Here is a 26,244-nt window from a genome sequence, read left to right on the forward strand (position 1 = left end):
TGGTATGAGACATTGTCAAGTTTTATTCAGTGATAGGAAAAGTTTCTGATGATATCTGCGAGAGACTATGAATCACAATTGATTTGAAAAGCCGGCGATTGAATGGTTCTTGCAATTCTAGTCACTAAACGATAGATATCCATATTATTTAGTATAAAACCTGTACAAAATGTACATATGTTGTAAATATCACAGAATTTTTATTAATTTTATATAAAATAGACTCAAATTGTAATCAAAAATTAGTTTTTCTTTTTCGAATGAATTTTGTAGTCCTGAAAAGGACTATTTGTAATGGTTGCTGATTATCAGCCATGAATTGTGCTTATACGATAAGTTTCTTAGTTTAGAATATCAATTGTGTTTGCTTGTCTGATTTAAGCTTTCTTTGCTGCTGGTTTTTTGGCGGCTTTTGGCTTCTTCTCTGCAGCTGGCTTCTTTGCTTTTGGTGCTGCTGCCTTTTTTGGTTTGGCAGCAACTATAGCTTTTGGTGCTGCTTTTGGTTTTGCTGCAGCTTTTGGTTTTGGTGCTGCCTTTTTGACGGCTGGCTTTGCTGCTGCTGGTTTCTTTGTGGTCTTTGCAACTGGCTTCTTTACTTTTGTGGCTGCAGCTGCTTTTGGCTTCTTGGCAATTGTTTTCTTGACTTTTTTCTCACCAGCCTTCATTGGCTTAGCAGCAGCGGCCTTCTTTGGCTTCTTTTCAACAGCCTTCTTTACAACCTTTTCTTTCTTGGCTGCTGCTGGCAATTTGAATGATCCTGATGCTCCTTTACCTTTAACTTGTAACAATTGTCCCTTTTCAACTGCTGATTTCAAGAATTTCTTGATAAATGGAGCCAACTTATCAACATCAACTTTGTATTGAGCTACAAGGAACTTCTTGATGGCTTGTAATGATGAACCACCTCGTTCCTTTAATGTCTTAACTGCATTGACAACCATTTCACTGACTGGTGGATGAGTTCTTGGTGCCTTTGGTTTCTTTGGCTTGTCAGATTTTGGTTTCTTCTCTTTCTTGGCCTTTGCTGGTGAGGCAACTGGTGATGGTGCGACTTCTACTGCTGGATCAGACATTTTTGATTTATTTCTTAATTTTTCTTGTATTAAAAGAATTTTCAAATTGAAAATATTATGAGAAATTACAAGTTTTGTGGGTCCCTTAACTATGAGATGTGAATGGAAACGAAGCCTCGCACTCAATTTTTGTTGTAAAAATTTCCTTCATAAACTTCGGTGTCAATCTCAAATTTTGTTAATTATTGCATGAACTTTAATTGTGTGATTCAAAATAGTTTTTGAATGTTGTTTTAAATTGAAATGTTAATTGAGATTTTAATTTGAAAATATTAAATTTAATTTGCAAATTGCAAAAAAATTAAGTTAAAGTTGAAATTTATGAAAAAATATTGAAATTATCTTAATTAAATTTGAATAACTTTTGAACCGAATGGAATAATTTGTTGAAATCTTCACATCTAAAGATAGTTAATTTAATATAAAATCACGAAATGAAGGAAAAATTCTCAAAATATTAATTAACTTAACTACAGGGACGTGCTCAAAAAATAATGTTTGATACTCAGTGCTTGAAAATTTTGTAAATAAATTTTAATGAAATTTACTTTAACTTTCTCATGTCTCATGGAACTCAATTAAGTGGTAAAATGCAGAAATTTGTCATTAAAGTTCAATTGTGTTAAATTTTGCCAAATTAATAATTCAATTTAAGTTAAATTAATTTTTAAAATTCTTCATACCGAAAGCCACTTTCAATGACTCAGTATATAGACTATAAGATAACTGTAAATGAAATTATATGGAGTAAGACTGAGTTTATAGTTTAATACCAGAAAAGAACATTTTTATTAATATAACTATATTATCACAAATATTTTTTACATTTGACAACTTTAAGACTTATCTAGGTTATCAAAATGTGTTATCAGAAATGCCAAAAACAAGAAAAATCGTCTCACTCAAGAGTTTCAAGAAAAGAATAGAATAAGATTCAGAATTATATTTTATTTTCGAAAATTTTGTTTATTTCATTTTAAATAAACTAAATTTAAGTGTTTAAAATTATTAACAATAATACAAATTTATTTTTAATGTAATTTTATCTTAAATATTTTACTTTAATATGACTAACTATATAATAATTATTAATGTAGATAGATTCATTTGTACTATGGGAATGATATTATATGACTCATTTGATTAAAATCTTTCTCTTTTCATAAAATCATTTTGCGGTCTTGAAAAAGATCATTTGAGTTTTGCGATGCAGCATAAAAATAGCAATTTACTTGGATGATGTGTATTTGGTGACAGCTTTTGTACCTTCTGAGACAGCGTGCTTAGCCAATTCACCAGGCAAGAGTAAACGAACAGCAGTTTGGATCTCGCGACTTGTGATTGTTGATCGTTTATTGTAGTGAGCCAATCGTGAGGCTTCAGCAGCAATACGTTCGAAGATATCATTGACGAAACTGTTCATGATGCTCATTGCCTTTGATGAAACACCAGTGTCTGGGTGAACTTGTTTCAAGACTTTGAAGATGTAGATTGCGTATGATTCCTTACGCTTATGACGTCTCTTCTTCTTGTCATCCTTTGAGATTGCTTTTTGTGCCTTACCGGCTTTCTTTGCTGCTTTTCCGCTTGTTTTTGGTGGTGCCATTTTTTATGATGTGTTTTGAATAAAGTTCAGAATACAACTGTTGTCTCTACACACTTTTCGCTCTCTTTATATACAATTTCTCTCTCCATGTAGCATAGACCACGCCTCTCTCTTTTTCCCGCTTTCAATTTTAGTATATATACCTGAACATTTGTGAACATTCAACTCAGTATCGAATCATCATTCGTTTGTAAACTTTCTCCTACAAGTCAAATCAAATAACATATTGAAAAATGTCAGGCCGTGGTAAAGGAGGCAAAGTTAAGGCAAAAGCAAAGTCACGTTCAAGCCGTGCTGGATTACAATTCCCAGTCGGTCGTATCCATCGTCTTCTCCGTAAAGGAAACTATGGTGAACGTGTTGGTGCTGGAGCTCCAGTATATTTAGCTGCCGTTATGGAATACTTGGCTGCTGAAGTTCTTGAATTGGCAGGAAATGCAGCTCGTGACAACAAAAAGACAAGAATCATTCCACGTCACTTGCAATTGGCCATCCGTAATGACGAAGAATTGAACAAACTTTTATCTGGAGTCACAATTGCACAAGGTGGTGTCTTACCAAACATCCAAGCTGTCTTGTTGCCAAAGAAGACAGAATCAAAAACGAAAGCATAAATTCATCAATAATGTGACTTCAAACATCCTAAAACCGTCCTTTTCAGGGCGACAAATTTAAATTCTTAAAGAAAAACTAATTTTTATTTTATTAAATTACCTAAACAATTCTTATTAATGATTATATTTTAGTTAAACTTATTTTAGGTTTAGATTCGTCTGATTTTTGTCTTATTTGGTCTACCCTATGCTTTAGAATTAATGCAAACTTGGTTAAAATTTCAGATATTTTTATGAAATTTCATCCAATATTAGATTTGCCAAATGAAAATTATGCTTTCCTGTTCAAAAACTCCATTTTATTGAAAACATTATTATTTTGGAAATTCTTGAATTTGAATGAAATAGATTTAAAATCACCATTCAGAGACCTAACAAACAACCTTATACCATTTATTACTGTTCAATAAAATCATGTTCCTTTTCTATTAGGGAGATTTTAGTGCGTTGTATTTGTAGCCAAACTGGGCTGAAATACTTGAAAATGAATATAACATCTCTATTTCATATCACACATACACTCCGAGTGGATTTTAACTCAACTTGGGCCTATTTGCCTTTAACAATTTTTAACGTAATTTTTGTCCTCTTGGGTACATAATTTTCGTAGTTGTTTGAGAACAAAGAGAATAGCTTAGAATTTACTAAAATTAATATGCTTTATTGATTCATTTTATTATTTTACTTCAAGTATACGAAATTTTAAGAGATTTTAAGAAATTAAGAATAATAATCAAAAATAATTTTCTTCATAAATAAATTTGCGGTCTTGAAAAAGACCATTTAATGTAAGTTGATGATGATGTAGAAAGAAATTTAACCTCCGAAACCGTAGAGAGTACGTCCTTGGCGTTTCAATGCATAGACGACATCCATAGCTGTGACTGTCTTTCTCTTGGCGTGTTCAGTGTATGTGACTGCATCACGGATGACATTTTCCAAGAAAACTTTCAAGACACCACGAGTTTCTTCGTAGATCAAGCCTGAGATACGCTTGACACCACCACGACGAGCCAAACGACGGATTGCTGGCTTTGTGATTCCTTGGATGTTATCACGAAGAACTTTACGATGACGCTTTGCGCCTCCTTTTCCTAAACCTTTGCCTCCTTTACCTCGTCCAGTCATTTTGTATTTTCAATTTATTTTTTACTTCTTTACACGAGAAAATGTAAAACTTGAATGATGCTGATTCATGAAATTCACTCTCTTTATATACATTCTCTCACCTTCCCCTCTCTTATAATTTCGATTTGAATTTCTGTCGATTCCGTAAAGTTGCTTACAATTAATTTACCTAAATCCATACTTTGGAAGAGAATTAATAATTTTGAAAATAATTCAGAAACTTTTACCTAAGTTAATTAAAGAAATTTCAAGAATTCATCGAAATTCTCTCATTTCCCCTCATTCTTACTCTCCCTACCACACATTCATATCTTCGCGCCATAAAAATAATATAAATAGGGGACGCATTTCTTACTTTTGTATTATTTCTCATTTGAATTTCAAATCGAAAACTCAAAACTAAAAAAATGGCCCGTACAAAGCAAACAGCTCGTAAATCAACTGGTGGAAAAGCACCACGTAAACAATTGGCAACAAAAGCTGCCCGTAAATCAGCACCAGCAACCGGAGGAGTTAAGAAGCCACATCGTTATCGTCCAGGTACAGTTGCTCTTCGTGAAATCCGTCGTTATCAGAAATCGACTGAATTGTTGATCCGCAAATTGCCATTCCAACGTCTTGTCCGTGAAATCGCTCAAGATTTCAAGACTGACTTGCGTTTCCAATCATCAGCAGTCATGGCTTTACAAGAAGCATCTGAAGCTTATCTCGTCGGATTATTCGAAGACACAAACTTGTGCGCCATCCATGCCAAGCGTGTCACAATCATGCCAAAGGACATCCAACTTGCCCGTCGTATCCGTGGTGAACGTGCTTAAATTCTCATAGCAAGGAATTATTTACAATTGAACGGTCTTTTTCAAGACCACCAAAAATATTGACATGGAAAGAAGAAAATTTTTAATCAATTTATGATCTCATTAGTTGATAAGGATTCTACATTCTTATCTTTCTGCATCTCAGCCTATCCTTCATGTGGTATGTTATAAATTTATATCTACGTCGTATTAATTTCATATCTTGCAATTTTTTTGCGTTTTATTTTTACTTTCTCATTGAAAGATATGTTTGTGACTAATTAAAAAAGAATGTTTATCAATTTCCCGTTGTGGCTAATGCATAGATAAAATATAGTTATTTGGAAGAAATCTTATCATTGCATTAAATTTAAAAGTGGCGTGATTAATTTTTGGATGTCACATTTTTTTCTTGAAGGAATTTAGTGTGATCATAGCTCGCTGACATGATTAAGAACAGCTCAAATTTTTCTTAGAAAACTTTATTTTAAAATCACATAAAAATTGAAAAAATTTCAAACTTGATCTTTCCGCTTCATTTATGTGTGTTCATTTTTCAATGAATTTGATGATTATTTAATTGTTTATGAACTAGCTTCGGTGTTCTCCTCAGTTCTGAAATATCAAATTAGAATAATTTTAGAATTATATTAAAAATTTATAATCCTTAAGGTATTAATGAATTAATGATCAATTTCTTAGTAAAAACAAATTCTTAGTGCATTATTTGAACTTACATAATTGCTGGTTCAATTCCCATGATTGGCTGAATTGGCTCTATAAAAATAATTATTTTGACATTAGAATTTAATTATAATATATGTTCGTATGTATGATTAATTTCTTACCTGGATTTTCTGGTCTTAAATGTTTTAAAATAAAAAATGTCGTGTAAATATCAATAAAATTTTGATTATTTCATTACTTACTCTGTAGCCTCAACTTCAGTGGTTGCTTCAACTTCAGTTGTTGCTGTTACTGGCTCTAAATTATTGATAAATTAGTTTATTAGATTAGGTGTTTAGATTTAATTTTTAAATTTCTTGTTATTACCTGGATCCATTTTTGAATTATGATTTTATTTAACTGTAAAATTAATTTTTTTAGCGTTATTAGTCAATAGATATATCTACCAAATTAAATATTATTCAAAAACGGACAAAAATATGACAGAAATAATTCTTAATTCAATAGTGTGCCAGTCATAGTACCACAATCAGTGCACTAGTGTCACTACAACTAGTGGACATTAATTTGACTTTAATTTTGGGATTTAACTATTGATAAATTTTTCTTTAACTATCAATTTTTCAGATAGTCAATTTTTCAAAGAAGCACTGCCAATTAATGGCATTCCAACACTTAAGTTTACCTTAAAAGCTTTAAATACTTGATCGAAATATAAAATTTATACTGACTTGCGATAACATCTGTTTTCTGTTTTTATAACCGTCGCAACTGTTTCGTTGATGTCACATAGAACTGATATAGAACTGATAAAATTTTGTGATAATATTTTTACAATTATTCAATAGAGCTGGTTTGGGTGTAGATCTAATTACTGAGATATTGCGATAACTTGGTTAATTCTTGTAGAATTTTAAATTGTAATATTTTGAATGCTATTTTTTTTTTAAATATTTTATTTATTTATTTTCAATGTTGGATATTTTTGGTGAATTATCACGATTTACGCGGAATTTAAGGATTAAATCTTTCATGTCTTATCGGAGTCTTATCGTTATTTAATGAAATGCACAGTGATTATCTTTGCAACTTAAAGATATACATAAAAAACATTACATTGCACAAAAACGGCGGACATAGTTGTTACTACAAAGCATTCCTGCATAAGTAGGATGGACTGAAGAAAACTATTTTTTGAGTCATTTAATTTCCGACAAAAACTCAAAAATACCAAAAGAGGTGATTGCATTGAAAATAGGAACATATTTTAGTTTTATGCAATGATGGTGAAATACAGTCTATATTGTGATTAAAATATTTATAAATAATCTATGACTAAGTTTCCAAAAAGAAGTATTGTCAAATGCTTGCGTGTACAAGTGAAGAAAATCAACGAATATTATACTTTATCTCTGCAATTTTCATTTTTGTTATTGTATTTCTTTTATATTCTAAATTTAATACAATTTATTGCTTTTTAATCTCCTAAAAATAATTTTACACAGAATTTTTTGTTTCTTTTTTAAAAATTGTCTTTATTCACAAAATTCTTAAATTTGTAATTCCAGAGCCTCTAGAATTATTTATTGTTCTATTTTTTAACTTGTTTTGTTCGATTACTATTATAATTTAATCCATAATTAGCTGATCCACCAGGATTGTTTGTTCCTTGAATTGGAGCGTTTCTATGAGGATTATTTGATTGGTTATTTATAGCACTCTCTGCACCATTTTGGGGAGTTTTCTTTTTCTTTATCCTATCCTCTGGATGATTTCTTAAATGTTTCTTTTTAATCTCTTCGAGTTTTGCAGCGGCATCAATAATATTGTTATTCTTAGTTTCCCTGCAATCATTTTATAAACATAAAGCAAATTAATTTAATTTGTATTAATCATATTCACACCAAATTTTCAATTTGGGTGAATATATTGCTTTTGGTATTTTGAAATTTCAGTTTTTTTAATTTCCTGCATCAGACTTACAGAATTGACAAATATTTCCAATGGTGGAAAGTCTGTGCCTGAAAATACCAATCCAACAGTGAAAACCGCATCTTGATTGGTGCTTCCAGTGCAGAGAAATCGCAAAAAAACACTTTCTGTTATTTAGTTAGTTAGTTAGTTAGTTAGTTAGTTAGTTAGTTAGTTAGTTAGTTAGTTAGTTAGTTAGTTAATCAGCACGATATCTCTCTTCAAACTCAATACTAAGACTTCGGGTTTTTTGCTTCTGGTAGGGAATGGGTATGGCAAGAACTGTATTGTTTTTGGAGCCATAAGATGCTTCCATTAAGGCACAAGATGTAAAAAACTGTCTTTTTTTGGTCCAAATTATAGTCGATTATTGCAAAATACATTTTTGTAAACAAACAAAAAAATAAATTGAACTGAATCTTACTGGATCTCATTAAAATGGTCTAGAAGTGAACTGGATCCTACATGATCTTGTTTTTATGCATCTGGACGTTGTATGGATCCTACTGGATCTTATTTTAATGGTCTAGAAGTGAACTGGATCCTACTGGATCTTGTTTTTATGTGTCTGGGAGTTATATGGATCCTACTGGATCTCGTTCTAATGGTCTAGAAGTGAACTGGATCCTACTGGATCTTGTTTTTATGCATCTGAAAGTTGTATGGATCCTACTGGATCTTATTTTAATGGTCTAGAAGTAAACTGGATCCTACTGGATCTTGTTTTTATGTGTTTGGGAGTTATATGGATCCAACTGGATCTTGTTTTTATGTGTCTGGGAGTTATATGGATTCTACTGGATCTTATTTTAATGGTCTAGAAGTGAACTGGATCTTACTGGATCTTGTTTTTATGCATCTGGAAGTTGTATGGATCCTACTGGATCTTGTTTTTATGTGTCTGGGAGTTATATGGATCCTACTGGATCTCATTTTAATGGTCTAGAAGTGAACTGGATCTTACTGGATCTTATTTGAATGGTCTAGAAGTGAACTGGATCCTACTGGATCTTGTTTTAATGGTCTAGAAGTGAACTGGATCCTACTGGATCTTGTTTTTATGTGTCTTGGAGTTATATGGATCCTACTGGATCTCATTTTAATAGTCTAGAAGTGAACTGGATCCTACTGGATCTTGTTTTTATGCATCTGGAAGTTGTATGGATCCTACTGGATCTTATTTTAATGGTCTAGAATTGAACTGGATCCAACTGAATCTTGTTTTTATGTTTCTGGAAATTATACGGATCCTACTGGACTATAAGGCTTAGTGATTTATAAAAGTACTGTAATCTACCCAAGTCGGGCGAGCGAAGCTCAGCCCGGCTCGTATAGTGTTCTATAAAAGTACTGTAATCTGCCCAAGTCGGGCGAGCGAAGCTCAGCCCGGCTCGTATAGTGATCTATAAAAGTACTGTAATCTGCCCAAGTCGGGCGAGCAAAGCTCACAAATTTTTGCGACTTGAACGGCAAGCACTAGAAGCTGCATATCTATGAAAATATGTTGCTGTGAGTAGAAAAATGGTTCGAGCGAAGCTCGAACTTTAATTGTTCGGATGCATTTCATTCATTTAAATAATTTTAGTTAACGTGTAAATAATCATTTTTTATCACATTTATCTCATAAATCAATTATTTTGTTCAAGTTGTGTTTTTAGTTCTTACTTTTCTGTACAGTTTTTTGATCTATGTATGGTGTGAATATTCCCATGAAGCGTGATCCGCTTCATTACTAGTTTCTATTAAATTTTGCTGTTAACCTTATTTTATCAATCTCCTCTTCTTCCTTTAGTTCAGGGGTCTTCGGTTCAGGCAACTTTGGATCGTTCATGTTCTTTTTTTGTAATGCTAAATTAATTCAGAACAGGAAAAATAAATTCTTATTTAGTTACAAAATTTTTAAGAATCAAAATTTTTCACTTTTTTTAGTAAATTAAATTGCTATGCCTTAAACTCTAAATGGATTTTTTCAAATTTTAAAATGTTAACTAAATTATTTTTACCTTGCTAGTGGACAGGAACTAAAGAAATGAGCAATAAAATTTTGATACACCGCAATAAATACAACTTATATATGAGAATGTATGCAAATATTCTCTTTTTCAATTTCTTCTTGATATAACCAATGTTATACTGATCTTGATATAACATAGTTCAAATTGAACCTAACTGATTAAATAACTGAACCAAGTTCACTCTTACAATGCATCGTCTTGAATAAAAATATAAATCAAAAAAAAAAAAACTTAAAAATAAAAATTAAAAAATTGAACAAACTTAAAATTTCATATAAATGTATAACTATGTTATAGCAAAATAAGCTCAATAACAAATACTAATAAATATTTTTTTGATGATGTTTGTTTGAGAGAAATTATTTTATTAGAATGTACAAATTATTAAACATTGAAATTTTGAGTATTTCGGAATATTTAATTGAATAACCAAATTTCATTATTGAATTTTTCAATTAAAAACTGAATTTATTTACAGCTATACATTTTAAGCAGCTCTTAAATCCAGAAATTATTCCTCATCTAGTGCAGACGCCGTCTGAACTATTAATCCTCAAATGATCCAGAAAATACTTAATTGAAGTAAAAATTTAAAAATGATTATTAATTTAACATTAATTTTGATCATTTGCGTTAAAATTTTTTTAAAACTTTTGAAATGTAAAATTTTGATTTAAAAGTTTAATTATTATTTGTCTTAGTTTTTAGATGGTGGTTTTGATGGTCTTGGCTTTTCTTGAGAAGCTTTGTCTACAAGACTTTGATTCTTAGCGCTTGGATTTGTGCATGTATTATTTTTCCATTCGTCGCATGGTTTAGAAGGACAACCTTTGGCTTGTCTAAAAGTAAACATTAAATTAATCAAAAAAATTGATTTTCGGCTTTCTTGCCAGAATTTTAATGATATATTAAACCTTTCGGCCAGATGAGCTTAATTGTCAAAATGAATTTAATGTCAAAATACAATGCCGGTTAATTTTTTAATTATTTATATTATTTAGGTTTACCTTATATTTTGTTGTTGTTCATCTGTTGAATTTCTTCTTTCATTAGGTTTTGGTTTTTTATCCATTTTTCTGTCGTGTTTTTAATTGTGCTGAGAAATTGAAACAAAGAAAGAATGTTAATATATTTTTGATAAGATTTTAATATATTTGATGAAATTTTACTAAGCTTTATAACAATTTTCACAAAACTAAAGAAAATTTCAATTTATTTTACTAATACTGAACAATAAGATTGATGTTAACAAATAATTAAGTTAAGTAAACCTTTTTAAATTGCACAATTAATAATTTATTTGGTAGAAACAAATTCTGACTAAAATTTCAAAATATTACAGACAAAAAATAGAAAAAAATTTGTGAGAGAATAAATTGAGCGGAAAAGTATATTAGTATTGCTAATCTTGTTACGAAATTTTTCGTATTAGACAAATTTATACGCACATATTCTTAAATAGATTTTCATCATCATAACATGATTTTTTTGTATTCGTGTGTGAATATTTGACAATATTAATTCGTTCATGATTTACGAAATTTTTATCGCCTTACAATTGCATCGTTTATATATTATTATTTTTATCTGAAATTAAAATAATTAGTCATTTTGCAGAATTAATGTGAATAAACATTTATATTTATTTCATCATTTATAAAATCAAAATAGAATCAATGATTTGAATTTTGAGAAATCTTTGAAATAAGTGATGTTCGTGGTTGATTCTGTGGATGAGTTTGATTTCTGAGTAACTCATTCTTTTTTTGACAACTTGTCTGTGTGTTACAACGCGAATATCTGAAAATCATGATAAAATTAACATTTTTTTACGAATTGATTCAAACTAGTTTGATATTTTATTGTTTTCATACCTAATGTTCTCTTGTTCTTGATCAGCCTGATCTTTTGGGATGTCTTTTTCTGAATCCATTTTTTCCATAGTGAATTGAGTCAAAGATTTGAGATAAAAATTAGAATCTTGATAAGAATTTTGTCAAATTTTTGTTAAATAATTATTTTTGACTTTTCAAAATCAAACTTGAATTTAAAAACCATTTAATATCGAAATAAATTCAATTTAGAAGCTTAGATGAATTTTAATATTTTCACTGTTTTGCTTTTGCTGTCTGTTACTTAGAAAAATTCCTGTCAAATGAAAAATTTGAATAAAGAGAGAAAATATTTTGAGAGATATAAAAACTTTGCTCTATCTGGATGATTTTTATAATATTTCAATTGAAAAAAAAATTACAAATTTACTGAAATCAAAATTTTTATTAAATATGAGTGATAAATTAGTCAGATATAAAGTATGACAAATAATTTTTTATTTATCTAGTTTTAGTTGATATTTAAATTAATCAGTTAAAACTTAAGAGTTCAGTATTTTAAAACAGATTGTAGAAAGGCATTTTTATCATAAATTTCCTTCCTTCCTTCATTCATTCATCATCATCATCATCTTCTTGACCACTAGCATCATCATCACGACTTTTATTCTCATATCTCTTCTTTATTATTTTTTGTATCTTTTCCATAGTATCGCTGTCTAATTCTAAATGTGAAAAAAATTGATCCCAATATTTTAGGAAAAATCTTACAACTGAATTTCGACTTTTTCGTATGAAATTTGGACAAAAGACGCTTGCTTCAAAAAGAGGTCTTCGATCATCAATGTGAACATATCCAAATTTTTTGTCAACATACAGCTTATGGACTTGATGTAAATGAGGATATTTTTTGGTGAATAATTTTACAATTTCAAATAAAAATCTTGTCATCCAACTGATGTTATTTTGACTTCTGTAAAGATTGAAATTAAATTTTTTGCAACCTTGGATGAACTAGACAACAGCACAGAACTGCAGGCCAGCGTATCTAAAATGCTAGAATTGCAGGCCAGTGGCTCTTATAAACTTACTCAATTTCTGTTGCATAAAATATTTTCTCAGCAAACTCAACATATCTAGCAGCATACAATCTCAAGCTATATTCCTTAGATTTATCCATGATATTTTGCACATCATTCACTACCACTGATAGAATCAAATTTGCTTTATTGATAATAAGAATGATGATGATTGTCATTGCAAAGACTTGAATAATTCCTGATAAATTTTCCGATTTCATATCAATTTCACCAGCATACATTATTAAGTATTTTGTTGATGCATTCCCAAAGTCACGAAACTCGTCAATTTGTCCACCAACATTTTGGTCAAAAAGAATGTAAGCTAATGCAATACATCCGAAAAATAATGGTAGGAATAAAATAAATGCCATTAAATAAGTGCAAAATATAGTCTGCAAGCACTTCATGTAAATTGAAAATTTTAATGCTGGATACAAAGAAAATGATGCGATTATCATAAGCAGGACATTCAGTGCCTCTACAAGAATAATTGTAAAGTTTAAATATTTTAAATTATCTTCTTCATCAGTGTCTGTCGTATTATTATTTGTTTTTGTCATCAAATCAGGATCAACATCTTTATACAGCTTGAAAATCCAGATCAACATCAGTAGTATAAGAGGTAAAATTATTAATCCAGTTTCTAGCCAATTTGATAATTTTGAATAATACTTTTGTTTATATACTTTAGCAAATTGTATCCATTCTCTAGGTACTAGGAATAAAAGTCTAACTACGGTTATCATAACTATCCAATCCCAATTTTTTGGTATGTCATTCTTTCCAGATATGTTAGTTGGAAGTACGGCATCTTTTCTTTCGTTATTGAATACATTTTCATCAAGATATTCTGTCGAATATTCATATGAAGATGCGTCGCTTAACTTTTCTGAAAAATCTCCAGAGCCAACAAGTAAATTATCTCGGAGTAACTCCAGATCTGTCTGCCTGTCAATCTCATCTTCAGATTTTGATTCTGAATTATCCTTAGAATGGATTAACGATACCAACCAAATTGTTGGAATGACATAAAATAAAATAAATCCAATTAAATTCCAAAAGAAAATTCTCGCATATTTTTGTATCTTTGTTCTTATGATCGTTTCCATTACCGGATGTGTCACAAGTGATCTTAAGTCATGATCATTAAGGATGTAATCCATTGTCTCATAATCTTCATTGGCAATCACACCATCATCAATAACTTCTGGTTTTTCATCATGATTGAAGTATGGAAGCATAAATTGACAATCAATTTTGTAAAAGTTGTTTTGGCATGTAATTCTGGAGTCCAAAAAGTCTTCTAATGTTTTACGATTCATCCAATTTTTTGGTAGTTCTCCTCTGCCTAATTCGTACTTATTTTCAAGAAACATTTGGGCTGTATAATGATGAATGTCACTAACAATCATATTTTGTGGAAATTCTGGACAACAAATTAGGAAATTGTTGTAGTCAAAAATAATATTCACAATCTTCTTCTGGTCGGTTTTTATAGCTGCATAGAGAAGGATGAATGAAAAATTTGTTGAATATTTTTCATAAAAATTAAAAATTTCAATTTCATTATATTTTTGATGCTGATTATCGTATGTATTTGGTAGCTGATATATATTTTTGTATGATTCTTCCATCTGGACGATCTCTTTCGGGAACTGCTTTGCGAATTCTTTTACCTTTTTGTTTAGAATTAATGATAAAAGATGCAAATACGGAATGAATTCAGCTTCAAATTTTAGAACTTCTTCTTGATTTTTCAAATTTTTGAGAACAATTAATGTGTTTTTTGTACCATTTTCATCAATGGATTCAAACTCTACAAAATATCCTAAATATATCATCAATATACCTATCCAGAAATGTTTTCGAGGTAGTTTAGGCTCATGATCACCATCAAATATTTCAGGTTCTTCTGTTAAGATTCTCTTAAATACACCAATGAAAAAATCAGCATTTCCATTTTGATTTTTGGAAAATTGATTAATTTCCTCAAAGAAATAAAATAAATTTTTTGTATTTTCGTAGTCATTTCTTTCATTTTTGTCAATCAAACTCAAATGATACTCTATCAAGCCTTTTCTGACGCTATTCGATGAATTATCGTTTTGGTATTCACGAAGTAATGAGTTTTTGAGCATCATAAAGTGATTTGGCTCATGAAGTTCTTCATATTTATCTGATTCTTTTAACATTAAGAAAGCAATGATATAAGAGTCATTATCTGTATCAAGAACATAATCAAGAAGACGTTTTTGGCTTGGATTTTTCTACAATTAAAAAAAAAAAAAACAAGTTTTAGGCATTAAAATTGAGCTCTGGCTACTGACTGACATTTCAGAATCCAGTGTGTAGACCAAGAGTTGGCAGGACTCCACAATGAAGTCCCTCCAACTATGATTTACATATCCACTATTTACATACCATTGTCCATATTTCAGGTACTATCCACAATCTAAATTCATTCCAAATGTAATTTAAAACTGCAAAAAAGTTTTCATTCCAAAAACTCTGCTTAGAATCAAATTTTGATAAGATTTCTTCAAAAAGACTTTTAGCCTTGAGATTTGGTCGACCAAAGAGAAGTTTTCTTATTTCTGGAGTGTTTCTAAAAATATTCTTGAAATTATCAGAATCGATGTCATTTCCTTCACCGGAAAAATTAGATTCCACGATATTTGATATTTTATCCTAAAATGAAATGGAATTTAAATGTTTTTAGGGTTAGTTTCTAGGTATCATATTCACACAAAATTGTGTGAATATATTGTTTTTTGTTTTACAGAAATCTACTTTTTTCGATTTACTGCCTCAGCCTTGCCGAATTATAAAAAAAGTTCGGTCATTCAAAGTTTGTGCTTCGTATTACCTATCAAATGGTAAAAACTCCTTCATGATTGGTGCTTCCAGTGCCGAGAAATCGCAAAAAATCACGTTCTGTCCTTTAGCAAGTTAGTTAGTTTCCGCGAAAACTCAATTTTAACACAAAGTTAAGACTTCCGGTTTTTTCTATCGATAGATATTGGTTATCACACGAGCTGTATAGTTTTTGGGGTCATGAGATGCATCCACTGAGGCACAAAATGCAAAAAACTGAAATTTTTTCCCTAAATATTAGCCGCTTATTCCAAAACACGTGTTTTAAAATAATGCTGGCCTCGCTTCGCTCGGCCGCAGACAATTAAAAGTATTTCTTCTATATTTTTCATGATCTAAAATTAATTAATTTATATACATGTTTTATCCAAATTATTCATAATAATTTTTATAGAGATTTGGCTGATTGCATTTGGTTACAAATAATTGAAATCTTCAGGTCGTTAGATCGAATCCTATGAAATTGTGAAATTTTTTTTTCCATTTTTTTTGAGTTTTTTTTTGAATACTTGAAGTATACAAAAAAAAAATGTAAATATTAAATGTAGATATTAGAAATATCTATCCATTAATGTGCTTAATTTTTAGAAAACAAAAGCGAAGTTAACAAGGTTAAATCAAAATACTTCTTAAGAATCAATACATTTAGCCTAGTTCGTATATACACAATACGAATATAAGTACTCAGCCGAGCTCGTATAGTGATCTATATAAGCACTGTAATCTACCCAAGTCGGGCGAGCGAAGCTCAGCCCGGCTCGTATAGTGATCTATATAAGTACTGTAATCTACCCAAGTCGGGCGAGCGAAGCTCAGCCCGGCTCGTATAGTGATCTATATAAGTACTGTAATCTACCCAAGTCGGGCGAGCGAAGCTCAGCCCGGCTCGTATAGTGATCTATATAAGTACTGTAATCTACCCAAGTCGGGCGAGCGAAGCTCAGCCCGGCTCATATAGTGATCTATATAAGTACTGTAATCTACCCAAGTCGGGCGAGCGAAGCTCAGCCCGGCTCGTATAGTGATCTATATAAATACTGTAATCTACCCAAGTCGGGCGAGCGAAGCTCAGCCCGGCTCGTATAGTGATCTATATAAGTACTGTAATCTACCCAAGTCGGGCGAGCGAAGCTCAGCCCGGCTCATATAGTGATCTATATAAGTACTGTAATCTACCCAAGTCGGGCGAGCGAAGCTCAGCCCGGCTCGTATAGTGATCTATATAAATACTGTATTTTCTCAAACATTAGAAACTGCATATCTATGAAAATATGTTGCCGTGAGAAGAAAAACAGTTCGAGCGAAGCTCGAACATTAATAGTTCGAACGCAGTTCGGACTTGGTTGAGCGAAGCTCACAAATTTTTGCGACCTGAACGGAGCGAAGCGAGTGAAGGCGTGAAAATTTTCTCAAACATTAAAAACTGCATATCTATGAAAATAAGTCGCCGTGAGAAGAGAAACAGTTCGAGCGAAGCTCACAAATTTTTGCGACCTGAACGGAGCGAAGCGAGTGAAGGCGTGAAAATTTTCTCAAACATTAGAAACTGCATATCTATGAAAATATGTTGCCGTGAGAAGAAAAACAGTTCGAGCGAAGCTCGAACATTAATAGTTCGAACGCAGTTCGGACTTGGTTGAGCGAAGCTCACAAATTTTTGCGACCTGAACGGAGCGAAGCGAGTGAAGGCGTGAAAATTTTCTCAAACACTAAAAACTGCATACCTATGAAAATAAGTCGCCGTGAGAAGAAAAACAGTTCGAGCGAAGCTTGAACATTAATAGTTCGAACGCAGTTCGGACTTGGTTGAGCGAAGCTCACAAATTTTTGCGACCTGAACGGAGCGAAGCGAGTGAAGGCGTGAAAATTTTCTCAAACATTAGAAACTGCATATCTATGAAAATATGTTGCCGTGAGGAGAAAAACAGTTCGAGCGAAGCTCGAACTTTAAAAGTTTGAAAGTAGTAACTGTACATGTTATTCTCCATGTAAATAATTTTAGTTAATTACTTGCACATTATCATTTTTTATTTCATAAATCTCTTATTTTGTTCAAGTTGTTTTATTTTTATTTTTTACTTTTCTGTACAGTTTCTGATCTTCGTATTGTGTGAATATTCTCATGAAGCGTGATCCGCTTCATTACTAGTTTATACTCGAGAATAGTGGTTGGCAACCTGTGTAATGCGCTAAGCTAATGTGAAGGCGTCAGGGGTAGCTTTTAGGGCCAAATAAAATTTACTTACCAATAACTTTTTGTCATTATTCTTTAATGGTCTTCTAAACACAGCCTGAAATTCAGCGACTCGTGTAAAAGATGACATAATGCTGGCTTTCAAATCAGATTCCTTAGTTTTTAAGATTAAAAATTCTTTCGACTCATATAAGTTCTGGAAGTCGGCTACCAAACAAAGAATTTGTCCATTTCTCTTGATTTCGTATATCCAATATTCACCAAAACATTGCTTGTAATATTTTACAAACTTTTTATATTCAACTTTGAATTTCTGTACATAATTTTCCTTTAAAAGGAAAAGAAGATTGAAAAATTGATGGTTGCAAACTTTTTTCATTTCTTTGTAGGACGATTTGCATGTTGATCCGGATCCGCATGAATCTGAGGATGCAGAGAAGATGCTGCGTTTGATATTTGCTAATGTTTTTTGTTTCAAGTCCTTATAGCTTTGGCTGTTTGAAGCTCTAAGAAAGACAAACAAAATTTTGAGGATTTCTATTCCATATTCCTGATTTTTAATCCTTAATGCTCGTTCAATCAAATTTTCGATATCTTCGTTATCAAAATCAATGTTTATATCATGAAAATGAAGATAAACAGCTTCTAAACAGATTTCATGGTATTCTGTCTTTGAATTATCGTTTAATATGTTGAATAATTTTTGAAATAATTCTGGTTGGATTTTGTAAGAATTTCCAGTGTATCCAAACAATTCATTCAAGAATTTTTCTCTAGGAAATTTTTCATTATTTTGATGCATTAAAAATGTCAAAATTTTATTTTGACCATCTTCATGTCTGACTTTATTGGATTCAGCTTCAAATAGTCTCAAATTCAATAGAATATCTTCGGTTTTTATGATGTCATTATTTTTAGATGATTCATTAAGCTCTATAACATGATGCTCGATAACATTATTTTCATTGGCTGTATTACTAGCTGTGCTGATATTGCTTAATTGGGAATTTAAAAGATTTGTGATTTCACGATGATTTGTTTCCATTTTTCTATAAAGTTTTAAAAGAGATAAAAGGAAAAATAATAAAATTTGTTGACAATCAGAATGATAAACAATATTGACAAGTTAAAATTTTACTAAGACATTCGAATAAAATATTGAATGATTTTGTTTACTATTTGAAAATTCAAATGAAATTGTCAACAAAACTGAATTTGTTTGAATTTACTTTACTTTTATTAAAGTTTGTTTTAAATCACTTAAAAAGTTTGAAAACTTAAAATTTTACTTACCATTTAACACCGAAAATCACAATTTAAATTATAGAATTTAATTATTCTAAGAATAAACGCAAAAACAGTCTTAAGCAACGAACATCATGATGCAAACTAACTCACATATTTTTAACACTCAAATTTTCTTGTCAGACACATCTTTGGAGTTGTGTGATTGCTCATGTATTTACAATATTGTTATTAATTCGTCTTGATTGTATTAATTTGTGCTAATTTATAACAAAATAATATATGAAAATTTGGATTTAAATTAGAACTTAGGTTAGGCTATGATCTCTTAAAATAGAACTCAATTCGACAAAAATAAGTGATACTGGTCCATGTCTAGTTCTACCGTATATTTATCCACAGGGGAATATTCAGACAATACTTAAATTCATCAAAACAACAATTTAATTTTTTTAAAAAAATATTTTATTATTTAACTGAATATTTTAACCAGAAAACTTCAATCCAGGAGCAGGTGCAGCAGTATTTCCAGCAATTGTTGGTGCAGCAGTTGGCGTGCTTGCAACATTTGAAAACACAAATGAACCTCCTGAACCTGATGATCCTTGAATTGGATTTCCTGTTGATAACCTCATAATTTGATTTTGTATATAAAATGTTGTTCCTTTTAATCCAATCACAATCATTTCTGTGAACCAAACAACTGTTCCATTGTCATATTGAAATCTTCCTTGAATTTGTGAAATTGTACCGCCGTCAACTTTTGGCTGATTATCGATTATCATGATTGTTCGATTGTTGATTTTTGGTATGAAATTGAGCTTGTCAAAGATGCTGTTTGAACCATAAGTAACTTCTCCATTAAGCGAATAAGTTGAATCATTTATATCATAGTAGACTTTGAGACTCGACCGTAAATACGGCAAGTCAAACTGTGCATAAAATTGTTGAACAAATGCATTTGCGGTTTGATTAAAATTCACATTTCTTTGACTTAATATTGGGTTGAAGAGTTGAATTATTAATAGAACTAGCAGCATTTTTGGTGTGAATTTGATAAACTTGAAATTTTCACTAAAATTATTATCGAGTTTTTGACTTTATTGAAATGTTTATACACAAAACTGGATGTAGTAAAATTGTAAAACATATTTTTGTGACATTTCCTTCCGTAATTTTGAAACACGTGAATTGACATTAAAAATTATTTATGAAAATTCAAAATAAAATTTTAAAGTACTTCTGGTTGCATACATGCTGATTAGCAAGTAACTCCATCTAATGTAGTTTGAAGAGAAACTTTTGTTTGAATATATTTCATTTTTAACAGCTTGATTGAAAAATGTTGTCTGTAATAATACTTTTAATATGAACTTTAAATCATATAGACAATTGCCTTATACTTGTAAATCCTCACGGTCTTCTGAAAAAAAAATTAAAAAATTTTGGAGAAAATTAAATATTTTGGACTTAAATATTTGTAAGGATGTGGACTTAAAGGTCTAGACCAGTCTTAAGATTTGACACAACTAAGAAAATGTGAAAAATTGTTTTCCTGTGCCGGCATGACTTTAACTTGAAGTTGGATCCACTTGAATTCGGCTACATACTAGAGTCGCGTTGGGCTGAGTAAACACTTTTTCGCCTTTTATTTGTCGTATCCCTTTCGAATTTGAAACCGAATCCTTTTTTTTCGCAAATTAATCATCGATTTCAATAAAAATCTCAATATTATTTACTTCTTCAAAGTAAAATAATTAAAATTGCTCACATCAAGTCAGTGTCCAGCCACAGCAAACAATCGTCAACTTGACTAAAAACTCAACTACGAAAAACGAATGAGAAACGAAAACAAAATCAACAAAGAGAGTGAGTTATAAAGGTAAAATAAATTTTTATACGATTTTAGAAGCACAGCAGGAATAAATTTCAAACGTGTGCGCGCTCAAAGAGAAACGACGGAACGAAAAATGATAAGTCACACAGAAGTGAACTGAGATGAATGAAAATGAATTTAGAAGGAAAGTTTGCTTGACTTTATGAGGCAGTTTAGAGTTGGGAAGAGGAATAGAGTTGGATTTTTGGGTTTGAAAATTGGTTTAAGTTCTTGTTGATAGGATAGGAAATTGGTATGCAAAAATCATGGTAACAGTCTTTGAGGTGGTATCTCTAGTTTTGTTGATGTATTCTGAAAGTCAGCAGATTATTGATTTTGGAAATCAGAGCTCGAAATTGACTTAAATTTTTTATGAAGTTGAGTGATTTTCCATTACAAAATCTGAGTCGATTCCGTGTCTGTTGCAAATTTTTGTCTTTCGGCATCTTTTTAAGGGTAATACCTCAATTTATACATCGAAACCCCATTAATCATAGATGTCATTTGTGTACAGCTACTAATTAATGTCAATAATATTTTTGCATGACTCAACATGCACCCTACGCCTCCAATCCTAAAACAATCCCAAAACAAATTCCATATCAACAAAATATTAACCATATCCAATGACCTTTCCAGCCAACCTTTCAACAATCACTGACAAAATCATTTCAACATTCTCAGTTCCATATATCAGGAATTTCTATTTCTATTGAATTTCACGTCAAAGCTCGATTCTTTTTTTTGTATATATTACAATTTTATTTTATATCTGTTTACTTCTCGGCACATTCGCTTTGAACATGTCAATCCATGTCACTTCCGTGGAAACTTTAAAAAAGTAAAGCACAACTTTTTTATTATTTTGAGATAAAATAGAGTTAAAATAAACAAGAAAGCAAGCAACAATGAATAATACAGAATTCACATGTACATGAGATAGTTTGACACTAGTCGTGCTTGTGTCGCTGCTTTATCTTCCAAAAATAAAAGAATTTTTATTGCAATTTATTTAATGAATAATAAAGTTTATTTTTTTGATGACGAATTTTCGTGGTGTCTTCATGTCTCATATCTTAAAAGACAATAAATAAAAGTCATTTTAATTTATGAATACATAAATCATTTCCGATATCGTCTTTAAACAAAAATTTTGTCATTAAAGACTTACAAAATATAGCGTCGTTTGTGATAAGAAATGTAAAATATGAAGTTTGAGTGACTAGATTTCAGTTTGAGTGACAGCGCAGATTTTGAGAATTAGTCAGAAAAATCAAATTTCAAATTTCAAAAAATTTAATTTTTAACTTCCCGGACAGTCAAATTGTAATTTATTCATATTGTTACATATCAAGTCACCCAACTCAACACCTTACATAATCTAAAACGAAAAATAATCAAATTCGATTTATTTTTTGTTCTAATGCTCGCGTGAAATAAATTTTCCGACGGTTTTATGACTAGATTCTATTGAAAAAGCTATAAAAATTGCGGCATTTGTGATTCTTGTTCTTTTGTGACTTGTTTTGTGTTATTTGATCTTCTTTTTTACGACCATCAAAGCTCAAAATAATTCAATGAATTTTTATGATGATTAAAAATTGTTGAAATTAATTTGAAAATTAACGAATTAATTATTAAGATTGGAAATGTCTGAAAGAAAGTTGCTGCAATCAAGATTTTTCGATGCATGTCCAAATATTGATGTCGTTGATGCATGTCATTATCAAGTTTCATGATAAATTCCTCTTTTTAAAAATATTTCCAAAAAGTACACAACTCATTCATTCATTCAGCTGACCAAACTTGCTGCCATTATTATTTTTATTGTTTCTGTTACTACTGCAAATAATGACCTTTTGACATTGCGCAATAAAAACTTCATTTTATGACATTCATCGAATATCCAACGTTACTTACTTTCATACTGGGTGACAATATAAGAAATGTAGAAAAATAAGAAGAAGGGAGTAAGAGAAGTTGTTGGTTTTAGTGATTGGAAGCGCATAATTGGGGTGTGATGTTACGAAGATGTGCTTCTTACATAACAGAAGTCTGATTCCTACTTCTTGAGAGTTATTGCTTAGTAAATTGCTTCGCTAGCCGTATAGATGAACTCTGAGTCATGGTCCCTCTCAGCTGGCATCTGAAACTGGTTCTTTAGCTGGCTGTCCTTTGCCAATGACCAATATCAAGTGCTACTTTGTCTCTATCAACAACCTCGTTCCAAAATATCTCAAGAATTGCATAATTTTCAAATAAATTCCAGAATTTTCAACTAAATGGACAATCTGTACCAATTTAAATCCACATTTCTTGCACATACGTCGTCTCACACTATCAAACATCACACCATGACTACATAAAGATAAACAATCTGATGGAGTGAAGTCAATAAATGCCAATATTAACGCCATGTCGTCAATGGTACATTAATTATTATGTACACTTATTGCAATATTCCATAAGAAAAAATTCTCGCGCAAGCTATCCGTTGAGGTTTTTTAAATTAAGAATCTCTTTAAAATGTAATTTTTATATCGTCAAGCTAGAATGTCAATTAATAAGATGATTTTTTATTCTTTTGCAATATAACTATTATTTTTATTGTTTAAGAATTATTGGAATTTGCGGCTTTGTGGTAATTGTTCTAAGAGTAGATATTATTGATCCAGGGTTGGATGCATGGTGACAAATGTGCTGTTTTTTGGAGTATTTTCTATATTTGGATAGATTTGATTTATGTGAAATTGAAAGGAATTTTATCAAATTTTTAAAACATTTTCTAAAAAAATCCATAAACTCCAAAGCTTATCCGACACTAAACCACCATTTGACATCAATTCACATAAATCAAATCGTCACCAAAATGACAGTCCTATCAGCTATAAAACCATCAACTCATTGACTAAATTACCAACTCTAATTCAACCTAGAAAGACTTTTGTTAAACATTTTATTTCCAATTTTTTCTTCTTAACCAGAATCACCCGTCCATAAAGATAAGGAGGAAGTTTAAAATAAAATAAAAAAAAAATCTTTAATTGCATTGACGTTCATGAGAATTCAGTATGCCACCAATATCACAAAGTGTTGCGGATAATAGTCTTTTGACACCACTTTAGTGCATTCTTTATGAACACATATTTTTTATACGAAAAAGATCAACTCATTTTATCTCGTAAGATAATATAAAGTATTATAAAAATCGTAAAATAAAATTTTTATCACACATTTTGAAAATTATATAGGGATGAATGTATAAATATTGTATTTTTAAACAGGTTTTTTGTTCTCTTGAGTTTGAGTTGTTCGTGAGATGTCAACCGTGTGGAGGATGTTACTGGGAATTTATGAAAAACCATTAAATTGTCGTGTAATTTTTCTGAAAAATTCAGTTACTTTGTAAAAATTCTTTTTAATGGCTTTTCCGGGTGTTAAGTTCAAGTTTGATATTTCAGAATGTAGGGAAGTCTAGGTTGGACTAAATTAGAGCAATTGTTCAGATTTTCAAAGTCCAGACAGCATCTAACGCCGTCTTTTAGTGTTGGTCATAGTACAATGTTGCGGTACAACCTCAAATGTGTCACAAAATGGCTTATCGATGTCCTAAACATACGAAACATTAAAAGGTCATCATCCCGAATACCACACATCTGTTAACCAAGCGAAAATCCGGTTCTAGGTTGTCATGATTTGTTTATTTAATCCGGCTGCAAGTTAAAGTCAAAGTCACGCTTGACTGATGTCAGTTTTTGAATCGATTAAGTATTGTTTGTTGTGTAATCTGCTAAGAAAGTTGAGAACCACTAGCTTAAATGGTATGTAAATTGCCTAAGTAATCCAAAACTATATCCCAAAAAGTAAAATATTGTAAAAAATTCTAAACGATAATTGAAGTTTGATGATTAGCTATTTATCACAAATCCAACTAGTCCAGATATCTAGAAGCCTAACCTATCATAAATCATATTTTTATCACTGTAATCAAACTCAAAATCCATCAATCAAATATTAATAAGCAATAAATCAATTTACACAAAATCAGAATAGCATAAACATACTTAAAGAATTTTTTTTACTACTTCAAAGTACAAATTACAAAGTTAAACTATAACTAATTACAAATGCCAACAAGTTATTAATCTAATTAAGTACAGCCCATAACTCAACTTCAAATACACAAAAAAGGCCGCTTACTTCCCTATAAATATGTAAAAAAAACTTATTGCACTATCTGATATCCTGCAAGCTTTTATTACATATATTTTCAATCCATTAATATGCTAATTGAATGTTCATACAACACTCAAACCTACAACATAGAATAATTCCACATATTGCCTTCACAAAATAAAATAAAAATGATACCTAGAATGCCACGGCTGGTTATTTTCTTATTTCATATATACGAGGTCAAAAAGTGAGTAATCCAAATGAAGGCATGCAGATTGTGTGCTAAAAAAGAACGAAAAGAATTTAACCTCAATGTAATTTACGCACATATTGCACGTTTAGGCTTTTAAAACCTTATTCATTCATGAATGAATGGTGCGGAGACATGCTATCTCCTATCTGTGCTCATTATTGTGTGAGTGAAAGATTGTCTGGCTGTGGATTTTGTTTTGGGGGATTAAGCTTAAAATGTTGCTGGTTTCGGATTTTTACTCCTTAATTGACTGAGTTTTTCGATTTTATGTTCCTAAAAATTGATTCATGCAAATAGCAACTTTGTCATTCATTCCCGTCCCTCAATCCATTCCACCTCAGTCTTTAACTGTGAAATCTGATAGTTAAATTGAAGCGAGCCACTTTCTATGCTCAACGGCGAGTGTCGAAATGTAAATATTCATTGGATGCTCGCTGCTCAATTATATATCGATTATTTAAATGGCTTTAAAGCCAAAGAAAAGAAAAAAAATAAAAGAAATGCATAAAAAAAGAGAACAAGAAAGTTATAAAGGGAATCCTTTTTCACATAAATTTAAATTTACATGTATAATTGCCATAAATAACAACTCAAATAACAATTTTAATGGCTCTTGTAGGAAAATTATGTTAAACATTTGTAAAATGGCACAGGCACAATGTGCATGCGCGCGAAAATATTAACACCAATAACCATTGCAAATGCTGCTATATGCTATTATATTATTATGCAATTTAGCATGTTAGACAATGACAGATAATATTTGCACTACAGTGCCATATTATGCACATAAATTTCGATGACATTTTTATGCTTTTTCT

The 26,244-nt window shown here is 30.8% G+C and overlaps 6 protein-coding genes and 3 long non-coding RNA genes across 10 annotated transcripts; 2 read left to right on the forward strand and 7 right to left on the reverse strand.

Moving 5' to 3' along the window:
* Positions 1 to 282: 282 nt before the first annotated feature.
* Positions 283 to 4,541, reverse strand: LOC139091781 (histone H1B-like). Its single transcript, XM_070641987.1, has 2 exons — positions 4,115 to 4,541; positions 283 to 1,162 (listed from the first exon to the last, which is right to left on the reverse strand). Exons 1-2 carry the CDS (start codon positions 4,419 to 4,421, stop codon positions 378 to 380), a joined length of 1,092 nt encoding a protein of 363 aa, XP_070498088.1. The 5' UTR covers positions 4,422 to 4,541; the 3' UTR covers positions 283 to 377.
* On the reverse strand, positions 2,174 to 2,704 carry LOC139091808 (histone H2B). The gene has a single exon (XM_070642018.1). The coding sequence runs from the start codon at positions 2,677 to 2,679 to the stop codon at positions 2,302 to 2,304; it is 378 nt and encodes a 125-aa protein (XP_070498119.1). The 5' UTR covers positions 2,680 to 2,704; the 3' UTR covers positions 2,174 to 2,301.
* LOC139091807 (histone H2A-like) lies at positions 2,913 to 3,319 on the forward strand. The gene has a single exon (XM_070642017.1). The coding sequence runs from the start codon at positions 2,913 to 2,915 to the stop codon at positions 3,291 to 3,293; it is 381 nt and encodes a 126-aa protein (XP_070498118.1). The 3' UTR covers positions 3,294 to 3,319.
* Positions 4,542 to 4,806: 265 nt separating the features above from the next.
* On the forward strand, positions 4,807 to 5,370 carry LOC139091761 (histone H3). Its single transcript, XM_070641940.1, has one exon. It carries the CDS (start codon positions 4,829 to 4,831, stop codon positions 5,237 to 5,239), a length of 411 nt encoding a protein of 136 aa, XP_070498041.1. The 5' UTR covers positions 4,807 to 4,828; the 3' UTR covers positions 5,240 to 5,370.
* A 314-nt stretch (positions 5,371 to 5,684) lies between these two features.
* Positions 5,685 to 6,666, reverse strand: LOC139091762 (uncharacterized). The gene is made up of 6 exons (XR_011544541.1): positions 6,591 to 6,666; positions 6,272 to 6,304; positions 6,148 to 6,202; positions 6,067 to 6,080; positions 5,956 to 5,995; positions 5,685 to 5,833 (listed from the first exon to the last, which is right to left on the reverse strand). It is a non-coding gene; the product is annotated as an uncharacterized lncRNA (long non-coding RNA).
* Positions 6,667 to 7,461: 795 nt separating this feature from the next.
* Positions 7,462 to 10,109, reverse strand: LOC139091814 (uncharacterized). Of its 2 annotated transcripts, none has more exons than XR_011544544.1 (3): positions 9,880 to 10,109; positions 9,542 to 9,724; positions 7,462 to 7,749 (listed from the first exon to the last, which is right to left on the reverse strand). XR_011544544.1 is itself a non-coding variant. In XM_070642025.1 (3 exons), the coding sequence occupies exons 2-3, from the start codon at positions 9,705 to 9,707 to the stop codon at positions 7,497 to 7,499; spliced, it is 324 nt and encodes a 107-aa protein (XP_070498126.1). In that variant the 5' UTR covers positions 9,708 to 9,724; positions 9,880 to 10,109; the 3' UTR covers positions 7,462 to 7,496. The 2 variants fall into 2 exon arrangements, 1 of the variants encoding a protein (XP_070498126.1); XM_070642025.1 differs by having other exon boundaries at positions 9,637 to 9,724.
* A 166-nt stretch (positions 10,110 to 10,275) lies between these two features.
* LOC139091812 (uncharacterized) lies at positions 10,276 to 11,244 on the reverse strand. The gene is made up of 3 exons (XR_011544543.1): positions 11,163 to 11,244; positions 10,899 to 10,987; positions 10,276 to 10,730 (listed from the first exon to the last, which is right to left on the reverse strand). It is a non-coding gene; the product is annotated as an uncharacterized lncRNA (long non-coding RNA).
* A 266-nt stretch (positions 11,245 to 11,510) lies between these two features.
* On the reverse strand, positions 11,511 to 12,011 carry LOC139091822 (uncharacterized). The gene is made up of 2 exons (XR_011544545.1): positions 11,766 to 12,011; positions 11,511 to 11,691 (listed from the first exon to the last, which is right to left on the reverse strand). It is a non-coding gene; the product is annotated as an uncharacterized lncRNA (long non-coding RNA).
* A 188-nt stretch (positions 12,012 to 12,199) lies between these two features.
* On the reverse strand, positions 12,200 to 19,253 carry LOC139091776 (uncharacterized). The gene is made up of 5 exons (XM_070641982.1): positions 19,167 to 19,253; positions 17,926 to 18,922; positions 15,227 to 15,493; positions 12,815 to 15,072; positions 12,200 to 12,696 (listed from the first exon to the last, which is right to left on the reverse strand). The coding sequence occupies exons 2-5, from the start codon at positions 18,916 to 18,918 to the stop codon at positions 12,336 to 12,338; spliced, it is 3,879 nt and encodes a 1,292-aa protein (XP_070498083.1). The 5' UTR covers positions 18,919 to 18,922; positions 19,167 to 19,253; the 3' UTR covers positions 12,200 to 12,335.
* Between the last annotated feature and the right edge of the window lie 6,991 nt (positions 19,254 to 26,244).

Source organism: Chironomus tepperi, unplaced genomic scaffold (assembly GCF_022539635.2).
Source record: "Chironomus tepperi strain 1889 unplaced genomic scaffold, CSIRO-AGI_Ctep_v1 contig_261, whole genome shotgun sequence".
Lineage (NCBI taxonomy): Eukaryota > Metazoa > Arthropoda > Insecta > Diptera > Chironomidae > Chironomus > Chironomus tepperi.

Coding starts and splice junctions, on each gene's coding strand:
- LOC139091808 (XM_070642018.1), bottom strand. CDS start 2,679: ATGGCACCACCAAAAACAAGCGGAAAAGCAGCAAAGAAAGCCGGTAAG.
- LOC139091807 (XM_070642017.1), top strand. CDS start 2,913: ATGTCAGGCCGTGGTAAAGGAGGCAAAGTTAAGGCAAAAGCAAAGTCA.
- LOC139091781 (XM_070641987.1), bottom strand. CDS start 4,421: ATGACTGGACGAGGTAAAGGAGGCAAAGGTTTAGGAAAAGGAGGCGCA. Junction 1,163..4,114: donor TACTCTCTACGGTTTCGGAG/GTTAAATTTCTT, acceptor CACATCTCATAG/TTAAGGGACCCACAAAACTT.
- LOC139091761 (XM_070641940.1), top strand. CDS start 4,829: ATGGCCCGTACAAAGCAAACAGCTCGTAAATCAACTGGTGGAAAAGCA.
- LOC139091814 (XM_070642025.1), bottom strand. CDS start 9,707: ATGAACGATCCAAAGTTGCCTGAACCGAAGACCCCTGAACTAAAGGAA. Junction 7,750..9,636: donor GAGGAGATTGATAAAATAAG/GTTAACAGCAAA, acceptor AAATGATTGCAG/GGAAACTAAGAATAACAATA.
- LOC139091776 (XM_070641982.1), bottom strand. CDS start 18,918: ATGGAAACAAATCATCGTGAAATCACAAATCTTTTAAATTCCCAATTA. Junction 15,494..17,925: donor ATAATGACAAAAAGTTATTG/GTAAGTAAATTT, acceptor ATTTCATTTTAG/GATAAAATATCAAATATCGT. Junction 15,073..15,226: donor TACCTGAAATATGGACAATG/GTATGTAAATAG, acceptor TTTTAATTGTAG/AAAAATCCAAGCCAAAAACG.